At 42.9% G+C, this 23282-nt stretch overlaps 1 protein-coding gene across 1 annotated transcript in view; it reads left to right on the top strand.

Annotated features, from left to right (window-relative positions):
* The window catches only part of LOC306969138 (uncharacterized protein), a gene marked incomplete at its 3' end in the record, with an annotated part of 34173 nt that extends 19848 nt beyond the window's left edge, over positions 1 to 14325 (top strand). Inside the window, exons 11-13 of the mRNA XM_079564738.1 lie at positions 11457 to 11627; positions 11853 to 11961; positions 14226 to 14325. Coding sequence (XP_079420864.1) covers positions 11457 to 11627; positions 11853 to 11961; positions 14226 to 14325 — 380 coding nt within the window. The remainder of the gene's footprint in view (positions 1 to 11456; positions 11628 to 11852; positions 11962 to 14225) is intronic.
* Positions 14326 to 23282: the final 8957 nt, after the last annotated feature.

Here is a 23282-nt window from a genome sequence, read left to right as displayed (position 1 = left end):
AAAATGATCCTAGCGAGGAGCCACTTAACACCCAAGCCCGACAATTACATTTTGATTGACAGCTTTGTTAAAGCCCATACTCGTTGGCAGCCCGGCCTTAATGTGGTCACAGGCACACAGCTCTTCCTCCTTTTGTCGAGAATGAGTCGCCTCAATGCAACGGTGAACAGCAGCAACATTAGCCTACGAACTTTGTCTCTACATTTTGCATTTAAGTTATACTTAAATGCAAAAACCTTTACTCACCAAGGCTGCATGTTTTTGTGGAGGAAAATGATTGAATCCACTGTAGATGGCTTCAGTGCGGGTCTGTGTTGACTGATGGTACGTCCCGCAGCACTGAACACCCTTTCACTGCTGCTGCTACTGGCCGGGGTGCATAGTACTGATCGAGCTAGCTTTGCCACTTTTGGGTAGGATGCTTTGTTGATCTTCCACCAGTCAAGAACATCCATATAATTTCCCATGACAGCTGTTTCAGTGTAACGATTGACCTCGTCATCTTCCCAGTCAGCTTGCTGTACACTGTCCCATTCAGCAAAATGCTTTTGCTGGAGGAGGGGGTTCCACTTCGACCTCAGGGAGCTCCACATCTGTAGGCCTATCTTCAGCCATGGCATGCAGAAGAGTGTGGACATGAGCATGTAAAGCAGTCCTGTCTGAGGGTGACAGCATTCTCCATCCATCCATTTTCTTCCGCTTTATCCGGGGCGGGGTCGCGGGGGCAGCAGTCTCAGCAGAGATGCCCAAACTTCCCGATCCACACACACCTCCTCCAGCTGTTCTGGGGGGACCCCGAGGCGACACCAGGCCAGCTCGGAGACATAGTCCCACCACCGTGTCCTGGGCCTTCCACGAGGCCTTGTCCCACTAGGACATGCCTGGAACACCTCCCGCGGGAGGCGACCAGGAGGCATCCGGAACAGATGCCCGAGCCACCTCAGCTGGCTCCTTTCGACGTGGAGGAGCAGCGACTCTACTCCGAGCTCCTCCCGGGTAACTGAGCTCCTCACCCGATCTCGGAGGGTGCGCCCAGCCACCCTGCGAAGTAAACTCATTTCGGCCGCTTGTATTCGCGATCTTGTCCTTTCGGTCACTACCCAAATCTCATGACCATAGGTGAGGGTGGGAACGTAGATCGATCGGTAAATCGAGAGCTTTGCCTCCCGACTCAGCTCCCTCTTCACCACGACAGACCGATACAGCGACCGCATCACTGCTGACGCCGCACTCTTCTGCTGACAGCATTCTTATGTGGTTAAATTTTGCCGATCTTGTGGAGGTCCTGTATTACCACTTTACGTGTGAGCCAGTCTTCATGCCGTTTACTCACGACAGCTGAGGGGAGTCAAGGGCATCTGGCTAACAGTGGCGTTTCAGTTTCTCACTCCAGAGACACACACGATTCATAGAATGGCCTCAGAAAGTTTATCAAAAGCTCAGTGTGTCAGGTGCTATTTTGTCAAATCCTGATAAAAGACCTGGATAGATGTTTGTGTGAGGTACACTGTACTGTTAAACACTTTAGCAGCAGAAAGTGTATCTCCTTTGTCTGGAGCACCGTCAGCTTTGGCACAGAAGAGCATGGAAGATTCTGGCCTCCTTTTGTCCGTATGTGAGCTTAAAGTACTGTGTGCTTTTAAAAAGGGCTATTTCTGTAAGGTGGGGAGCGACAGCACCCCCAGTTGGAACCGTGGCTCTCGCTGCTGGGTCTGTCCCATAAAAAAAGTTCTTCAAATGAATAATTGCACACTCATTCACTAAAACTCACTTGCTGATCGAAATTCTTTATCATGTCGCACAGTTTGTCGGCAGCCTTGCCAGATCGAGCAGCCTTCTGTCTGAACAGGTTCAGCAGCTGAGGGATGTGTCTGTCCAGTTCGGCAATAAAAATGGTTCCGCAAGTTGACATTTGTAATGCAATGGAATTCGGCACAAATCCATTAACAGATGAAATACACTCGAATGTTTTTTTTTATGTTCAGCCAGCAGATTGTTTTGTTTTATTACCTGGGATGCAATATGAAGGGCTCCATTGTCTTCTTCTTCCATCAACTTCTTGGATAATTCGGGTTCTTACATTTTCCGAGCTGGTAGCATCTTGTCCTTCGGGAAAGTCTGGTAGGTAGTCTAGCGTTTTGCCTTTTTGACACTGCATTGTGGGTGTGGACTGCTAGGACTGTTGTGGCTTTGTTTTGTTTTTTAAACCAGCATTTACAGACATCTCGAGACACCCTGCTTTGGACAACTTCGAGGGACCCCATTTTATACACCAAACTCCACTTCCAAGAACATGCTTTCTTGCAAGGTGACATAGTTTCACTGAGACGAGGATGGATGGTTACAGGTTCTTAAGCAGCGTGAGCTCTTTCTTTGCCACTTGGGCAGGCTTTATAACTCCAGATCACATTAGCCATACTCTCCAGTTACTTTTTTGAGCATTGGACAGCGACTCTTTCCCCTGACTGTTCATATGCAATATGCCTTCTTTCAAAAGATGCTCCACTTTAAATTAAATCTTAGAAAAGCATTACTGTTAAGTATCGCATCCACAGGTGTTTGTGTAGCTATCTGCATAGTCCTTGAAATTAATGTCAAGCAAATGTAGCCAGAGACCCGAGTCCTTATCCTTGAAACCTTAAAGGGGATATGTTCACTGCATAGGAGAGATAAGAGGTCCAGCTGCTTCCTCTTCTCCCCGGGGATGAAAAGTGATTCCAGTAGTTTGTAATTTGTGCTCTTTAATTTCAACCGACAGCAGCGGGGTAAAAATGGTCACACTAAAACCCAGCATGAATACAGTTACAAACTAACAATTCAAAACTGTTGCAAATGCCTTGAACACCTTATTTTTATTGAGTCAGTGTCCACTATTGCCCAGTCATTTCCACCCAATGACATTAAGAATTGCTCCCAGCAAACTTCAGAGCCAGCTTTCAGAGGCAGTGTCACTGAACCTCAGGTTGCTCAAACAATTCAAGCACAATTCTTATTATTAGCTCCAATAAGCAAAATCCGTAACCAGTCCATCTCAGAAATAGTGTATCCTCAGGTATGGAAGTCAGTGTAATTCCACTCTTCAAACATGGTGATGCATTAGCCATCAGTATAATTCCCTTCGTGTCAAAGGTGGCAGAGAAACTTGTTGCGCAACAAATAATTACACATTTTTTATACTACCCTTTCACACTTCACCCGATGCAATTTGGAATCGCCAGATGTGTTTTCATTGAAAATATCAAGCAACAATTGGACAAAGGTGGTGTGGTTGTGTTTGGATTTAAAGAAAGCCTTTGACACAATAAATCATAAAATACTCAACGAATATAAAATACTCAACAAATTCAATTTCTCACCAGAAGCTACAAAATGGATTGAGTCATATCGAACAAATTGGTCCCAGTCTGTCAAAATCAATGACTTCATCTCTCTGCCCTTCCTTTTAAAGACAGGAGTGCCACAGGGTTCCAACCTGGGTCCACTGCTCTTCTCTATCTATAGAAATGACCTTCCCTCAGTTTGTTCCAATGTCTCCATTCAAATGTGCGCTGACGACATAGTCATTTACACACATGGCAAAATCCATCACAAATGGCAGATAATCTCACCCAGTCTTTGGCCCAAGTTACAGAATGGTTACAGAATTAGTCCTGTTTAAAACTCAATATCACTAAAACGGTCTCAATGTTCTTCACAAGGTCCAATATCAAATATACAACAGCAGAAATCTATATGGCAGGTGAAAAGTTGCAAGTGGTATTAGAATACAAATACCTTAGTATTACAATAGACCCAAGCCTAACATTCAAAACTCAAGTTAACAAAGTCTGCAATGAAGTAAGGGATAATGTATAGAACGCTGGTCATTATTGGGAAAATAAGTACCGACAAGACCCCTCCGCTTTGCGTCGGGGTCCGGTTCGCCCTGAATGTATAGAACCAGCGTTCTATACATTATCCCGCTTATTTTACGGCCATTTGCCAACTGAACACACACAACATAAACTTAATACACTTTTATGAAGGCTGAAAGATTTATTTAATGACTTCCACGGCAAATAGTTCCCAAAAGTTTGCACGTTGCTTGGCAACGTTTGGCTAGGCTAGAAGCAGCACGGTTAGTAGCTAGCCTGGCTACTTAGTTGAAGGTGCAGTTGGAGGAATGGTGGTAAATCTCTGGGTAAGTTGAAAGTCGGACTCACGCTAACTTCACGAGCGATTCCCCCAACTTCTCTCGCAGTGACGGGGACAAAGATAGTGTCGCTGCTACGTACGCGCGGAGTGATATGAAAGCACCAACTACGTTGCCATTGGCAGCGGTCATTATTTTTTTCAGAGGTCCTCTATCAGAAAATAATGACCGGTAGAACGTTGGGAAATCCCATTCAAATCAACGGAGCGTTCTACTTGCGTTGTGAAGTGCCGTATAATAAGTCAAATTAAATATCCAGTTCATCAACTCTCAAAAACTCAAAAATGTTCATGCATTCCATGGTCCTATCGCACATAACCTACTGTTTAACAACTTGGTCTCAGGCAAACAAAACAACACTAAAACCCTTTACAAACGGACAATAAAATGTCTGGACAAAAACCATCAGGTATCATCACTGCAACATCCTACAAAAGCATAAACTTTTAAGCTGGGAAAATCTCATTAAAGGAATAGGCCACTGTTTTTACATACTGAGATTTGTTCTTACCTCACTTTAGTCGAGTTAATATATCCCCGTCTGGTCTTTGTCCGTGCGCTCTGCCAGGCAAACGGAGCACATACGCAGCCTCTCCCACATGTCATATAGCTCCAAAAAAGCTCACGATAGAAGCTACCAAGCTCTTCCACGTGTTCCCTATTTAAATAAAGTTACGTGAAGTGTTTTCATGCGAAGTATATTTACACAAAAATGTAACGTGTCGATTTTATAAGCAGATAAAAAGGGGGACTATATTGTGAGGCGTAATGATACGAGGAGCAAAACGTCCGCGCAGTAACTCCTAAAGGTTATTGACGGAAGTGAGCGGGGGAAGTCTTTAGGAGTTACTGCGCGGACGTTTTGCTCCTCGTATCTCATTACGCCTCACAATATAGTTCCCCTTTTTATCTGCTTATAAAATCGACATGCTACATTTCTGTGTAAATATACTTCGCATGAAAACACTTCACGTGACTTTATTTAAATAGGGAACACGTGGAAGAGCTTGGTAGCTTCTATCGTGAGCTTTTTTGGAGCTATATGACATGTGGGAGAGGCTGCGTATGTGCTCCGTTTGCGTGACAGAGCGCACGGACAAAGACCAGACGGGGATATATTACCTCGGCTACGGTTAGGTAATATACATATACATATCTCAGTATGTAAAAACGGTGGCCTATTCCTTTAAGTATTCAAACCTTTGCCTCATAAATAAAATTATCCACAACCAATCATCTCCTCTACTCAGTTTGTCAGCATCAGAAACCCCACATCTTCACAGCGGGTGACCAGAGCAGCTCGAGGAGACTCTATAGTCCCATTTAGGACAAGCGCCTTTAGTCAGAACGCCTTTTCTGTGACAGCGGCCAAAGGCTGGACGTCCATCCCGGCAAACATCAGAGAGCTGTCCACATACATACTGTTTAAAAAACATCTGAAGAAGTACATTTATCTGTATTGTGTAGTGTCTTTGTCCTACCTTGTATTTTACTGCACCGATCATGACTGTTTATATTGTCTTAGGGAGACTCTCTGTCCAGGGACTACGGATGAAAAATGGCCTTTTTGCTGATTCCAATGCATCTACAGAAATCAGTGTAAACAATTAAAATCTACTAACATTAGACAAAAGATGTGTGAGACTCAAGGCCGAAAAGATGGCAACTCAAAGACTTTAATGGATTTCGTTGTGCCAGCCAATTTTCCGCATGTAAACAAAGCTGTTGAAATTCAGCTAGAAAAACGGAGAGACGAGCACCTTAAAGACACCAACATTAGATCTTAAATCAGGTCATAACCGAAAAAAAAAAGAAACATAAGAGTATAATGTAATGCAACACCATGCTGGCTGACAATGAAGGCTCCAAAACAATGTCTTTGCTTTCAAGAAATTATGTGATAGTAAGTGGAGTGAATGTCTGTCATCCCAAGCCCTCCGTAACTTGCAAGAAAGTAAATGGAATGCTCCGCTACTACTGTACTTCCTGTAGCTGACGACATCCGCATCATGGACCAGCATCTGGAATTCCAAAGACCTGAGCTGCAGAGAAAACTTGAAGATCAGCCAAGAAAAACTCCTGGGCTGACTTGGCAAAAATGACTTGTGAAGTCATCCTTTTTAATCTGCGGTTGACAAAAAGAGACTCCTCCTCTTCTGCAGAGGAGAAGTCTGAAGAGCGTCCTCTAATGAAGATGTCAAGCTGGCTTTTTCTGAGTCTGAGAAACCTGGAATACTTCTAACAAGTGGAGATTCGCAGAAAACGTGGAAGGAAGATTCCTTTACTGCTCAGGTAGATGGATCTACTTTCAAAGTTCAGCATAAATGTGACGTGTTAGAGGGAAATCCATATATGTTTACAAGACCTCAAGCTCTTAGCAGTTATTACAGAGGCTGTGACGTTTATTTGGCAAATAGCTAGAAGTTGTGGAGCCAAAAATCTGACCACTTTATCCTCAACTAAAAGCATGCCGTCACCATGTCAGAAGTTTTAATTTAAAAGATAGCCAAATGGATGAGCTAGCAAACTTCCCAGGCCAAAACATCTGAGTTCAAAGGTCATAATATAGACTCCTGGAAGGAACACTGCAGCTGGCCAAGATCAGTAAGGTCCATAGGCAGGATCTCAGATTGCAAAAGAGTTCTCCAAAGCCTGAAGTTTACCACTGCCCACACGACCAAAACAAGTCCTGCTGCTTCTCCTGCTCATTCTTGTGATCTCACCTGTGCACTGTTCTTTCCAAACAAAGACCTTCAGCTCAGCACTTCGACCACAGACACCACTGGTATGATAAATAAATACTATGGACAAACATGGACAATATCGCCTTAATGTTTCATCTGCATCATTGATATTAGATTGAATGTTTGTTTGATGTTTCAACTCTTTGTTTAAGGATATTACTCTGCTTTATTTTGCATGGTTTGTATGTTTAGTCTCTTAGTTTCACTAAATATTATAAGTTTAAACAGTTGATTAAAAGTATTCTTTGATTTAATATGAATTCATAATTCATAGGTAGGTTAAACATATGTTTTGGTTCAGAATACGTTGTTAAAATATTTAAATGATAATCATGATTTAATTCATTGTATGATTTACCTTGTATTTTAAACATAATATGTTTTAAATACAAGGTAAAATGTGAACCAAAAAAACCATGATATTTGATAGTCACTGAATCCCGGAGAGAAAGTCCAACTTCTGGCGAATGGACTCTTCTTTTGGAAGGTTGAATAAAGTTCTGCACCTTTTTAAGACAAAAGTGCGTTTTCGCCAACACATTATCGTTAGGTAAGAAAAAAGGAAAGGTGTGGATGTTAGGTTGTTCTTAGAGCCTTTATTAGCACAAGATGACGATGATGACAGTCGCCGGAGTCACAGAACAGTCCGCTTATTCCACAGAGGCTGGTTTATTAACTCTACAACAAAGCAGATGCTTTGCAGCATCAGTAAAAGACAACTATTATTTCACTTCAAGCTAAAGAACATGTTATATTATTTTCAAAATGCAATAACAAGAAGACGTATATTTCCACAAAGGCGGTGTCCAGAGTAGGTTAGAAAGAAGCCTGTTCTTCACAACTTCGGCGCAAAAATGAGTTTGTTCAGACGTTCAGGGGGTGTGTTTGTTTTCTCTACAGGGGGAGCGCGGACATGTCCGGCACTTCCTTTTTTTCTTACATGGGCACAAGTCAGTGGTTTACCAGGAGAGGGTGGATTCAGGAGGAGACATGAGTGAATGAAGCCAATAACCACTCTGGGGGTGTTTTTGATAAGGAAATAGCATGACAACATGGTTAAAAGCTCTAAAAAGTTGATTTAGTATGGTAATAAAACGTTACCCTTTACAAAGTAACGTTTACTCTAAATCATAAATGAAACCTCGCCAATTACCGCGTGATTAATATAACTATATAAAACCTTAACAGTACCTCAATAAAGATCCAACAAAAAAATTAAAGTGAAGTCAAATTGCTTATGACTCTGGGTACCATCTAAAAAAAACAAAACATGTTTCTTTGTCCTATAGTCACTTAAAACCCTTACAATTTCTAAAATCGTTTACATATTTCAGAACAGACAAATCTGGACCACTGACAGTTAAGCCTAAACACTGAAACTTGAATGCAGTGGCTCAGACCACAAACAGCCCACAGCTGTGCTAATGAATAGTTCTTTAGTGTCAACAGTTTTGATGGTAGACTTTGTTATACTAGTCCAGATAACGGACTGAATGCACCTGAAGGTGTTTGCATTGATTTGGAATAGACCAAGTGTAAAACGCCCTTGGAAAGTCATTGAGGGAAATATTGTTATAAATGGTTATAAATGTGTATATATATTTGTATATTTATATATAATATAAACTTGTTTGGTGGAAAGATAAGTGTATCTCACCAACGCAGTAGTTGTCACGAGTGTGGTGGGGATTCGACCCAAAAGCAAAAACAGCCAAAACAGGTTCAAAGGAAATTTAATGGCAAAGGCCAAGAACAGACAAAAAATGCAAAACTCACTTAGCAGGAACACGGAACAGGACACACACACACAACGCACCATGAGAATACAAATGAACCGACAAGGACAAGGGAAAACACAGGGGTCTAAATACAGAAGGAACAGGGAACAGGTGAAACTAGGGCGGGGCAGGTAATCAACACAAGGGAAGCAAAGCAAAACCACAAGGACAGAACAGACATAACAAAATAAAAGACTAGACACAGAACCAAACCAAAACAGGGGACAGAACACAAATAGACAGAACCATGACAGTAGTTCATGGTGGCCCACCATAGTTCATTTTTTGCCATAGTCTTATTTGTCCGACACTGTTCAAAGTGTGTGTTTATGTGAGAGGCTGAAAGAGACTGGACGAGGATGCACCTTTCATCTTGTAATGACCTCACAGTGCTGTCAGGGCCACACGCTCTTCTCTTCATTCTAAATATTGTCAGAAACTTTACAAGTATATATATATATATAACAGTAAAAAGTACATATTGGCTTAAAAAAGTCATTAAGACTTAGAGGTGTATTTTTTTCTTAACAGACACAAAGGGACAGTGATGCCTGTAGTGAGGGACAGATGGAGAAAGCTAAAGGAGAAAGACCTAGTGAGAGATGGAGATGGATGAAGATACCTTTCATATATATTTATATACATACACACACGCACAGGTGAAACTCTGAAAATCAGAATATCGTTCAAAAGTTAATTGATTTCTGTAATTCAACTTAAAATGTGAAACTAATACATGATACAGACTCATTACATGCAAAGTGAGATATGTCAAGCCTTTGTTTTCATTTTGATGATTATGACTTACTGTCCATTTTCAAAATATTAACATTTTCTGAGATGTTTAATTTGGGTTTTTTACAAACTGAGCCATAATAATCAGAATGATGACAAAGGCTTTACATATGTCACTTTGCATGTAATGAGTCTATCATGTATTAGATGGGGCGTCGCTGGTAGAGCAGGTCGTCTCATGATCGAAAGGTGGGGGTTTCCGACTTCTGAAGGTGCCCACTGTCGTTGTGTCCTTGGGCAAGACACTTCAACCACCTTACCTCCAGTGTCTGCGTACACTGGTGTATGAATGAGAGTGAAAGGGGTTCCTTGCTTGGTTTTGAAAACTTTCATCAGTTGTTGACTATATTGGTCAATGGCTCCAAGAAAGTCCCCTTCAACATTCCAGCTGGTAATTCTGCAATCATTTATCAGTGACATCACATCAGAGTGTGGCCTCTTTCCATCATGTCTTTGACTGGCGCCTCATTCTTGACGTCTGTTCCATCAGTTTTGAAATCAGAATGTGATTGGGCTCCTTCTGGACATTTCTGTGGCTATTGATAGTCTTGCGTTTCCCGTATTTGAAGATCCTCTCCTCCTGGTAAGTTATGCAAATAATTTATCTCGCCTCTTCTGGAAAGTTTGTCATTTTTGCTTGACGCTTCCCCTTCTGCGTAGCTTTTGCTTTCTCGTTTCCTATTTATTGTCACGTCCTCAAATCCTACTTCCTCAGCTTTTTCTGTTGATAGCTCATCCTGGTCCGTGTACCAAGTACCGACTTGAGCTCGGTCCAAGCGCCTTCTCCTTCTCTTTTCCCCCCTTTTCTTCTTCCAGTGCACGGCATAGAGCAGGTGTCTCCAGTTTCGTGCAAAAGGGATTGGCAAATAGTCAGGTGACTGGGGGTGGTCATGTCAACAAACAAACACTCTACTCAAACATGCAAAAGAAAGAGTGATTTTTTAAATTATTATTGTTATTATTATCATTGGATTTAAGCATCATATAGGAAACATCAGAATACATTCAATTTTTAATCATTTAGTAAGTTTAATTACACGAGATAAAACTTGCTTTGTTTTTTGTTTTGTCGTTTTGAATTTTAATTTGAAAATTGATAAAACAAAGTATACATGACTTTCATTCTGAAATGTGGAAACAAAAATGAATTAAACTTGGTACACAAAACGAGTCATCAGTGATCATTCTCTATATTATTACTGTTTGGCTGCAACCGTGACTGCCCAGATTTCTATAAAACACTAATATCGATTGTGTGGACAGCTGCGAGTAGTTTCTCCATGGCAACACGCCTAGGTCATGTGACACGACATCAATTGTGGAACTTGGGGTTTAGTCTGTTTGCCTGCTTTTTATAGCACAACCCTGTTTGCTGCTCCTTCACGTCGAAAGGAGCAGCTGAGGTGGCTCGGGCATCTGTTCCGGATGCCTCCTGGCCGCCTCCCGCGGGAGGTGTTCCAGGCATGTCCTAGTGGGACAAGGCCTCGTGAAAGACCCAGGACACGCTGGTGGGACTATGTCTCCGAGCTGGCCTGGTGTCACCTCGGGGTCCCCCCAGAACAGCTGGAGGAGGTGTGTGTGGATCGGGAAGTTTGGGCATCTCTGCTAAGACTGCTGCCCCCGCGACCCGGCCCCGGATAAAGTGGAAGAAAATGGATGGATGGATGTGTAACCTGGTAGAGCTGTATCTCCCCACCTCCTCTTTGTGTTTGTGTGTGCTGTGGGCGTGTCTTGGTGTGGCAGCACAGCTGTTGGGAATCAGCTCAGGGAACACCCTATTTAAGCAGCAGGCACACACCACTCTGTGTCTCTGGTTACACCTGTGCAGGTAACTCACAGCAGCCCTACCTTTCGAAACAACATACCTTAACCACTTGACGAATACTTACCGTAAAATGAGTGTATATGTGACTAACGCTCTCTGTGCCTCTGGTTACACCTGTGCAGGTGTGCGGAAGGGAAGCTACGGGCGTGGCCCTCTGGAGAAGCCAAGTGGGTCCAAGCCAAAGGTCCGACTCACTGCAGCCCAGCAACGCTTCGCATCCCAGCTGCCCGGTCTTGCCAGTCGGACCACCAAAACCGACCCAACTCCTCCATTAGCTTTCCCCTTCCCTGCCTGTTACGCACACTGCACTTTTGGACTAATTCCCCTTTTTTATCTGACCTTTTAAACATTTTAACTTTTGGGAATAATAAAACTATCTTTTAAAAACCAATACCTGGCTCTGTGAATTTTGTCCACCTACTGGTTGTCAGACAGAACTCTGGGCGTTACAGATGGAACCCTGTTTCCTCCATAAACTCTGTTACGTGACTGTTCAAACCCCACTGATGCACATTCAGCACACCTGCTCTTGGTGCGCCAAACAAGAGGACAAAAAGTGGAAGTGTGGACGGGGAGGAACAGCCGGAGAGGGGTGTGGCAGCGGGAAATGGCAGCGGGTCAGGCAAGGTAACTTTATTTATACCGCACATTTCATACACAAGGCAACTCAATGCGCCTTACAAAAGAAGATAATGCGAAATTACTATCAGGTTAAGTTGAGGCAAAGCACATACATAAGAAGAAAAAACTTTATTTATATAGCACCTCTCACAGATAAAATCACAAAGTGTTTCACAAAGGATCACAGAAAACATAACATCATTTACATAGGAACAATCACAGTCTTGTCAACTGAAAGCTCGTCTGAAAAGCAGCCTCTTCAGCTGCTTTTTGAAGGAATCAACAGAGTCAGCTGTACGCAGCGACAAAGGAAGGTCATTCCACAATTTAGGAGCAACGGCTTCAAAGGACAGATCACCTCTGGTTTTAAAGTGGGTTCTTGGGACAGTGAGGAGGTTCTGGCTCGAGGACCTAAGAGTGCGACCCGAGGAGTAAGGGCACAGCAGGTCAGATACATGTCTGGGAGCCTGACCATGCAGCGCTCTGAAAGTCAAAACTGAAATTTTAAATTCAATTCGAAATTTGACGGGGATCAAATGGGAGTAATGTGTGACCGTCTGCTAGATCCTGTTAAAAGCCGCGCTGCAGCATTTTGAACCATTTGGTTTGTTAAAACAAGTAGAAAGGGAGTTACAATAATCTAACGAGATGAGATAAAAGCATGAATCACCAATTCTAGATCAGATTTGGATAAAATTGGCCTCAACTTGGCGATGTTTCTCAAATGGAAAAAACAGTTTTTCACCAGGTGTCTCGAGTGGCTTCAAGAGACAAAGACTGGTCAAACCAAACGCCAAGATTTCTGATGCTCGACTGAACCGAGGAGCCCAGAGAACCAAGGTGGTTTACAATCGAGGGGATTTTCTGCTCTGGAGCAATTATCAAGGTCTCAGTCTTTTTAGAATTCAGCTGAAGGCAGTTTTCACAAAGCCACGACTTTACACTTGAAAGACAATCCATTAACTCTGACAGTCTGTGCATCTCTGACTCCTTAAAGGAAAAGTACAGTTGAATATCATCAGCATAGAGATGATGAGACACATTTTTAACGGCTGATGATTTTTCCAAGAGGGCTAATGTACAACAAAAAGAAAATTGGCCCCAAGACGTATCCCTGAGGAACACCATGCAGCAAAGGAGTGGCATCAGACATAATGTTATTTATGCATACGGAGAATGTTCTATTGGCCAAATAGGACGTCAACCACTTCAGGACTGTCCCAGATATACCAAAGTCAGTGAGTTTTTGTAGCAACAATCTATGATCTACAGTATCAAAAGCTGCAGAGAACATCAAGACATGGGAAATACACAATGACCGGCCATTGACCGGGGGGCGGGGCTGAAGAAATGAAGAAACGTGTTGAGGCAGACGCAGAATGACGGGGGCGTGGTTAGCGAGGTGGTATGTGTGTGCGGTTATTTACAGTCTGAAAGTCAGTGTTATGCAAAGTATGACCCACCTGTATCTACAGTACCTACAGTGACTTTAAATCATTTGTTTGTTAACTCAATTTTTTTTTATATTAGATCAATTGGAAAATGTCAGTTCAGCATAAATTATTTTATAAGTACATTTTTAACGTGTACATGTCAACAACCTTTGCAATAAAGGTCGGAAAACTGGGAAAGTTGATGCTACAACGCTCTGTGATAAACACCAAGACACCACAGGTGTTTCCTTAACTTTGCAAAAGGAGTGAAACAGCGCCCCAAATTTGATTCTAGTGGCCAAAGAGTGTACTGCATCCATATTTACCATTGACAACAGAATGCTGAGTTTGAATTTTGGCGATTGTACAGGCAAGAAAACAAAGTCTAGACAAATATACTGTGCATCTATGATCGTAAAAACAGATAACAGACAACCATGTGAAAGAATACAGATGAATCCACTTGGAATTAATTCATATTCATTCATTCATAAACACTAGATGTTTCGAATTGTAGCCAAATAACGCCCAATAGGCCTATATAGCCTGACTATGTGTAGTGTACGATGAATAAATTATTAAAAAAACGATTACTCTTAAAGACAAAATTATAACCTACCTCCATGCGTTCACTCAGTGATTGTCGAACAGTGGCCTTGAACTCTGTTACCCAAGGCCTGTCAACGGTAAGGTGACGGGGTAGCTGTGGGAGATTGATACGGTCTTCTCAGAAAACTCGATAGTGGTTGCGCATTTGAGGGTTTCCAGGACAGGTTTAAGATCGGCCATTATTGCCCAGTATTCGTGCTTGATCTTGAGAATTCTGGCATCCTGCAGCTTTGTGTCGGTGCAGTTGGACAAGATGGCTGTCACTGCCCATCGCTGTTGGAGAAGCCTCTCAAACATGTCCAACACCGAATTTTGCAGGACTGGATGAGCTTGTGTTTGGGGAGCTGCATCTGTTCTTGTCGGACCTCTAGTGCTTTACAGGCTGCAGTGCTGTGATTGACATGGTGAACTAGTTTGCCAGCTGCAGATATAACTTTACACCGCGTTCCACATTATTATGCAAATTGTATTTCAGTGTCAAAAAGCTAAAAAAATAAAAACAAAAAAGTGTTTTCAATTAAAGTCATGGATGGTATTGTGTCTCAGGGCTCTTTGAATCACTGAAAAAGGATCTTTCTGCTGATGAAAAGTGTGAAATAGTTGAATACCTTCGTTTTGGTATGAAAACCTTCAATAGTTCATGAAAGATGAAGCGTAATCATTTTATTAAGAGATTTGTGGCTGATTCAGAGCACACGCGGGCTAGTGCAGGCTCAATAAGGACGGTTTCAGCCACACAAATTCATCAGATGAATAGAACAGCTGCTGCAAAGCAGCTGACAGGTATTTGAAGCTGCTGGTGCCACTGGAGTCTCCCGAACATCAAGGTGTAGGACCCTCCAGAGGCTGCAGTTGTGCATAAACCTTCTATCCGGGCCTCCCCTAAACTGTTCATTGAAGCTGACTAGTCTTGTTCAGTGATGAGGCCATGTGACCCTGGATGGTCAGATGGATGGAGTAGTGGATGGTTGGTGAATGGCCACAATGTCCCAACAAGGCTGTGACGTCAGTAAGAAGGGGGCAGAGTCATGTTTTGGGCCAGAATCATGGTGCGAGAGCTGGTCGGCCCCTTTAGGCTCCCTGAAGGTGTGAAAATGGCCTCCTTCTTCTATGGTGCAAAAAGAAGAGCCGTGCTTTCCCGAACAAAATCCTCTTCATACATGACAACGCACCATGTCCTGCTGTAAAGAAAACCTCTGCATCACTGGCTGCTATGGGCATAAAAGGAGAGAAACTCATGATGTGGACCCCCTCCTCCCCTGACCTCAACTCTATTGAGAACCTTTGGAGCATCAACAAACATAACATCTATGAGGGGGTGGGAGGCAGTTTTCATCCAAACAGCAGCTCTGGGAGGCTATTCTGACATCCTGCAAAGAAATCCAAGCAGAAACTGTCCAAAAACTCACAAGTTTAATGGATTTAAGAAGTTTGAATCTGCTATCAAAGAAGGGCTCCTATGTTAAAATATAACTTGGACTGTCACATTTTTTTAAAAATTGAAATAGCTTTTGATTTCACATGTGACCACTTTCCCGGTCATCCCCCAGGCACTTCATTTCATGATGATTTCCCTTTACATGATCTCTGTATTTAAAGGAAAAGGCCACCATTTTTAAATACTAACAGGTGAGTTATGAAAAATTAATTGTGACGGAGGGTTTGAGGGATAATTTGTTCCCACAAAAAGATCTTACTGTAGTAGCATTTAGTAAACTGTCTTTAGTAGCGTTACCCTAATATTGCTGAAAGTGCTTCGGAGCAGCCCGAAAACTCAAGCTAAAGTATTCCGGCAGAAGTGACAAAGTCAAGGTTTTTGAGGTTTTTCTTTGAGTTTTTTTTTTCTGTTGTTCAAAGCATCACAATTCCAGTCTCACTGGACGAGATTAGACAAACTGGACATGCTTCTATTGTAAAAGTGGGTGGGGATAGGAGTGGCAGTGCTGCTGCTCCTCGGGCTCCTATAGGCTGGTGCCGGGGCCGGGCATCCGACTGTTCAATGGGAAGAAATGAGGGAGTCTGGTGTGCCTGTTTCTTCAAGTGTCCCGCCTCCTCCTACTCAACATGTTCCTTCTGCTGCTGCTACAAGTGTATCAACCCATTCAGCATCAGGTACTAGACAAAGAACACCATTTATGACTCCAATGACCCCATATAAACAAAGCAAGATTGATGAAGAATCCGCTAAAATGATTGCACAAGATTTCCATCCATTTGCAATTGTGGAGGACAAAGTTATTCTCACTCACTGAATCAAATGTTCTTACAGCTAGGAAGACTATTTCTGAGAAATTAAACAGAACTGTATGAAAGAGAAAAAAAAACATTGCAAAAAAGGGTTAAAAAAAAAGCCTCTATGTTTGCCTACAGACCATAACTACAGACTGTTGCACATCAAGGACCACCAGATCTTTCATGTCTGCTACTTGCCACTTTATAGAGGATTGTTTTGAATTCACTGACCGGCACACCTCAGACCACTTGGCAGAAGCACTTCTAAATTTGTCTGGATTAGTAAAGTCAAACATAGAAGTTTGAGTTGGGGGGGCCCAGGTGTGAGCGACTCCACCGCAGCTGTTTCCATAAACAGTTGAGCTGGTTGAGCTAGCTAGCTTCAGGTTAAACAGCGTAAAAGTGAAATAACTCCTGCCCACGAGTACCGCATATCGGTGTTTACTTCCAGGGAAAAGTGTTTCCGGGTTAGTCCTGTTGTGTTGTGATTCTGTGCTGATGTTGTGTCGTTGAGCCTGACTGAGATCCTCGTAATAGCTGCGGAGAATGACTCGCTCTGAGACCAGCCTTCAGTGACCGGCTAATAACCCACACAAAATAGTCCCGTAGTCTGGCATATTTAGTGAGTTTAGTCAATGAAAAAAACATTTATCATAAATGTTACGTTGGGGGGACTGGGGGTCCGCACGACGCATGACGCCCTTGACTAAAACCCACCATTTTCCGATCTAATTTAAGAAAATATGGGCCTAGTTAAAGGAGCCTAGTTAGGCTATGTATATTAACCTTTGTGTCAGTCCACTTCTCTTTCAGCTCAGCCACCGTGTGCCCTGTGGCGCTTACAGCGTTTACATTATTGGCAACAAGCTGCCACGCGGCCTGGTTCCATTTGTTGGTCACTCCCATGCTGTGGCTCCCAAACAAGATGTTTTTTTGGGCCTCCACCTCCCCGATGAGTGTCCATCTCCACTGAGGTGAAGTTTGGTTTCTTCCTCGCTTGCTTCTCCATGGACTTCTGTCAGTGTGCCCTCTGCACATTGGTACATTGGTCAAGTGGAAATTGTCTGCAGGTGCGCGTACGGAGGGTTTCATAAATCCCATTATTTTTCTCCGTACGTGAAGTTTGGGTTTTGCTCATACAGACTCTTATAGGCAGAGGCTCATGGACAGTTTTATAAATGAGACCCCTGGGTCCTTATTTATCAAACTGTGCGTGAGACTCTGACTTTGAAAGTGCATAGGAGCGCAACGCAAAAGTCTGTGCGCCCAAAAAACCCAGATTTATACAAACCTCCGCAGCACACCAGTTTCCTCGTTATTGAGCTCAACCCAAAGATGATCCCACCCACTCCCCTGTCCTGACGCAACCCAAAAACATGGAGTGGGAGCAGGTGGCCACATGTGTGAATACAGTGAGTGCCACACAACACATGCCGTCTGAGGTGAAGAAAAAGTGGTCAGATCTAAAGGTAAGTTGCACATTGTCTCTTGTCGTTGTAATATAATGTAAGCAGCACGACTTTCATTTACACTATGTTAACACAATTGCCAATGTTGTATATTTGAGGTGGAAGGAATTAAGAGCTTGGCACAGCTTATCTTGCAGTGTGATTGCAGATGTTATAAAAACACTTGTATTGTCGCAGTTGGACTACTGCTCGGAGATTTCGTGCACTTCGGTGCTCACTCAGAACTAGTGTAAAGTTGATGCATAATTCACTGTTCTGGCTCAAGGTGAAAGAGAGATTTACAGCTTCTTTAATGAATTTAACCAGAAATATAATTACAACTCCCCTCCTGGAACCGACACCTTAACGTGGTGAAGGGGTTTGAGCACCCGAATGATCCTGGAGCTCTGTTGTCGGGGGCTTCGTGCCCCTGGTAGGGTCTCCCAGGGCAAACAGGTCGTAGGTGATGGGTCAGACAAAGAGCGGTTCAGAAACCCCTTATGAGAGACCAACAGGCCCGGATAATCATGAGGCCGTCCTTCTGTGGACCCACCACCTGCAGGAGGAGCCATAGGGGCTGGTGCAATGTGATTTGGGCAGCTTGGACGGCTGCCCCCACGACCCGGCAACGGAAAAGTGGAAGAAAATGGATGGATGGATGGATGGATGGATAATTACAACTAACCTTCCAAATGTACTGTACAAAGAGTTACATTTTAGTTCAGATGGTGGTGAAAACTGGTGTAAATATTGTTTTGTGAGCAGCATGGTGAAGTGACTCCAGGAAGAATAGCTGTGCTTGTTGAAGCTAATGGAGATAAAAATATAAATGCAGTACCGCCAGAGCACCCAGCAGACTCAATCATCGGTGAGGATAGTGTGAGTTGCATTTTGGGAGAGGAAGGGGACACGGACACAGTGGGACAAGGTTAGTGCTTTATATACATTTTAATTAGGAAAAACAATTCAACAATACCTATTTATATTACCATTTTCACATTCAGATCCAGCAGCAGGTGGTGACGTTGGAGCGGAGGACGATCCCAGTGAGGGGTGTTCTCCGGCTGCCCCCATCGTCCGAGCTCTCGCCTAAGACCCAGCACCCAGAGGCGAGTGGGTGAGTGCTCACAGCGACAGTGATCCAGATACAAAAGGAAACCACTGAAGTCGTCAATTCAGTGTCTCGCGAGTTGGCAAAAATACAAAATGTCTTGGAAGAAATGGCTCAAACTTGAAAAGATCTTTTAAAACCGTAAAACTTGTTTCATTGTTGATTCATAAGCCGCATAACATCCTGACCGGTCCTTGCTCCAAGCTGATTCTCCACATGGCGCACTGGGGGGTCATTGTCTGGGTTGTTGGGAGGAGTTGCCTGTTGGTCAGGGGCGAGGGGGACGCCATTGGACATAGCCACATTGTGCAGCACCCCACAGGCCATGGTACATAAGCCCCCCCCCAGAAGCGTAGAGGCAACGCCGTCTAGATTTCAGCATGTGGACCTTGTTATACTGTGCTTCTTGGGGGGGTTTGGGGGTTCAAAAATGGGGTGAGGAGCCAATGACGTAGGGGGTACCCACTGTCTCCTAAACATGGAGGATTATGCGTGTGAGGGCAGAGGTGGGAGTAAGTCATTAAATGCAAGTCTCAAGTCAAGTCCAAGTCATGAAGGTCCAAGTCTCAAGTAAGTCCAAGTCAATCGGTCATGGGGTCAAGTCAAGTCAAGTCAAGTCAAGTCAAGTCATAGCTTTTGTCAAGTCAAGTCATAGCTTTTGTCAAGTCAAGTCAAGTCTTTCTTTAGCCGGCAAGTCACCTAAAGTCACAAACGCCAGCGTGTCTACTTTTCATGTGTTTAATCTTGAAAATAATAAGTGCCTTCTCAAGATACCGAAATTTTGAAAATTTAGGCTAAAATCCAACTTTTTAAAATCTCGTGGATTTGGATTTAAAGTATAATTAATATTTAAACGCCACAACAGTCAAAATATACAGTATATATTATAAATAAACAGTCTATGTACAAAATTGCTGGGACAGCATTTTAAGGAAGGGGGCCCGGTGGGGGGGCGACTTAAAAAATATGAAATATAGTATTTTAAATATCAGCTGCTTTTCCCTGCAGTCTGAAACATAAATATAAAATAATATATATATTTTTTTTGTTAGTTTCTGGCAGTTTTTCTGTCAGTGGTTCCCCTGTAATGCCCCAGGCCCTGTATACTCAGATTCGCCCCTGCTCAAAGTAGAGTCCGCGTAGCCTTCAATCCCGCTGTCACTGGGCTGTGTGCGGATACGTAAAATAGCCTCTAAATGCTGTAAACTTTGTGTGAACGAATTAAAACATCGAAAAGCTCCAAGATTTCTGTTGATTAATCAGCTCTTACATGGTGGTTCTGGAGGCTCCGCGGCGCTGTAAGTACAGCACATTGTTTCAAGTGTTTTCCTGTCCGTAAATCTCCACCTCTTCACTCTGTTTAGAAAACTTTTAATGCACGTATTTCTACGTCATATTTCCTCCTGCCTTTTCGCGCTGTATTGATTAGATGCTCTGTCAGGAAACCGAACACGCATGTGGCTAATTACCATAATGTAAACATAGATGCGCCGCTTTTACGCAATGAATCCTGATCTTTCGACAGTTTCACTCAAATAAAAAATAACTATAAAGTCACAGCGAGTCATTGAGAGTCATTGGCCTCAAGTCCAAGTTAAGTCTCGAGTCACAAACAGCAAGTCCCAAGTCAAGTCAAGTCTTTTTGGAGCTTTGGTCAAGTAAGTCTCAAGTCCCGAAAATTGCGACTCGAGTCTGACTCGAGTCAAGTCATGTGACTCGAGTCTCCCACCTCTGTGTGAGGGTATATTAACCTCTTAACTCCTGCCTGAACCGAGAGCATTTTCTCCAGTTCAGCTTTACCCAAATCCTGTAGGCCAGTGTAAGCTAAGATCTACAAAACTCATCTAAATGGAAATTTTTCCATCCATTTTTTCCCCAGCTTTTTTTTTTTTTTGGGGGGGGGGGGGGAATTCAACTGATTTCGTAACTTTTTTGTCTTTTTTTTAATCAATTTTTTGTCTTTTTTTGGTAATTTTTTTGTCATTTTTTGTCACATTTTTTGTATTTTTTTTGTCACATTTTTGTCATATTTTTTGTATTTTTTTTGTGTCATTTTTTGTTATTTTTGTCAAAGTTTTCTCACTTTTTTGTCACATCTTCATCTTTGTTTTCGTCTCAGTTCTGTCGCTTTTTTTTTTTTACACCTTTTTTCCAGAAGCTTTTGGATTGGGGTAAAGCCAAACTGGAGAAAATGTGCTCGGTTCAGGTGGGAGTTAAGGGGTTAAGTGAATGAAAAGCGGGAAGCCTGTACAATTTGTGTTATTTACCCAAAAAACGATGTGCAAGTATGAAGGAATCATTGGTAGAGCCAGGTCATCGTGCATCTATATTTGTGAAGTGCATGTGAGCGTCACAAATCACGCGTCCATTTACAGTATGCACATGTTTCCTGTTGACGTAAGCAAATTCATTTACTGATGGGGCCCTTATTGCAATGTGGGTGCAGTCAATTCTGCACCGATTACATTTGGGATATCGGACGATTCTGCAGGTTGCCTTTTTAATGTTGACCTGCTCCTCCACAGTGTAAGGAAAAAAACATATATCGACTGCTCCTTCTTATGACTTGTGTCGGGGCGGGGGCGCAGGGGGGCATTACCTTACCAAGATGTCACCATTTAAGCCCCAAATCTCACTTTGGCTAAACACAAATTATCATTAAATTGTTAACAACGCCAGCCCAGAATTATACTGGGCAAATAAAAATATCCCCAAGCTAAAAGGCAACACAGATTCGTATTAACTAAGGACAGAGACAGTAATATAGTCTTGGTTAATTTATTAAATCATTAGTCTTGGTTTCTTTGTATTTAAAATATAGTTTGTCAGTTGGTTTCAACACATTATTTTGTGCATTTCGTTGTCACTCAATTGTCCATTGAATGTAATGTCCATGTTAGCAGTTGGACAGACTGACAGGAGGAAGGACCAGGTTGAATGAAACATAAGACAGAGAAAGGGAGGCTCTCTCGCCGATCAGCAGCCTGGAGGGTAAGCTACCACAATTTAAGTCTGCAGTACAAAATAAAACAGTTTATGTAATAGTGTGAAAAGTTTATTTAATACATTTATAAAATTCGATAAATATATGGGAAGCAAAAAAACAACCTTTTACAAAGTAATGATCTTTTACTATGGATATATTTTCATACGAAGATTTAGTGCTTTTGCATTATTTTGAAAGGATTTTTGATTTGAGAAAAGCACATCCGGTCGTTGGACACTAGGGGGAGCTTCGGTTCCATCTCTTGTCATTAAACCACTGGCTTGAGATGTTGGAAACCGCTGTGTTTTTTAACTTTAAGCTTTGTCCCCTTTCAGGGACCGGTGGTTATAACATTTACAGGGACACTAACTTTTACATGCCGGGTTGCTGTGGTCACACAAGCCCGGTGAAGCCGTCCAAACACCCCGTAGACACACACTCCAGCCGCGACGCTGACCTCGCACAGCCGAGAAGCTACAATCAATGCTAGCGTTAGCTCAGCACACGGCCGATAGTTACGAACAATAATGATCTATTTGCCACTCACCAAGAGCACATGGGCTTGACGAACACTGGACTTGACGCCTTCAGACAGTGACATTTCCTCGTTCTTAGCGACAAGTTTCATACATGTTACACTATGAAGCTCTCAAGGCCATGCTAGCTCATGGTCGGCAGGTGACGTCATGGAGGGGAGAGGTCAGGTGGAAACAACAAAGGGGAATCCTGCCCTATTTATACCACACACCCTTCATACTGCCACAGACTCCGGCACTACGTCTGACAGGGATGGTTTCCTGTCCTATGGAAACAAACAATGTGAATTTGTGTGATTAATTCTTGATGTGTTGTATGTTATGTACACCTTGTGGGACTAGCGAGCTTATAGTATGACTCACTGGTCTGCCATTTCGTGTTGGAATGTACCAGTAGCCAGGAAGCCCAGTGTAGGGAGCACCTATGTCGGCACATTGGTAGCATGGGTCCAACGCGTTGGCCGTTCCAATCTAGGGCCCAAGTCGGCACAAAAGTCTAACAAAATAGCTCTAGGTATCAACGGCTGAAGCGACTCAGGAGCCACCCGTCGTCGTTTGCCAACAGGTCGTCCCTGTCATAGAATATTCTCTCCCTCCTGAGGCCGTATTCTTCGAGCAGAGCCAGTAGTGACATTTCCAAGCGGTTTATATGAGGTCGCTCAATCAAGATGATTGGCTCCACCTTTGGCCCTTTCCACCCCATGGAGCATGATGATAATTTACTGTAGTCTGTTGATGCTTTTCACGTGACAAATAGTGTGGCCTCAATTACTCTCTTCCCCTCTCTTTTCATGTGTATGTGCCATGCATTGTAAGCATGTTTTTTATTTCTAGTCGAATTCTATTATGCTTTATTCTATATACAGATCAAATCGCTCTTTCCAAATCATGTAAATTGATGAATTGACTATTTAAAATGTTCACCAAATGTGATTTTCTCTAACTGGCTTCCCCTCACCGCTTTCCTGCCTC

The sequence above is a fragment of the Gobius niger genome, assembly GCF_951799975.1.
Source record: "Gobius niger genome assembly, chromosome: 10".
NCBI lineage: Eukaryota > Metazoa > Chordata > Actinopteri > Gobiiformes > Gobiidae > Gobius > Gobius niger.
The sequence above is the reverse complement of the archived record's forward strand: the minus strand, read 5'-3'. Positions and strand labels throughout refer to the sequence as shown.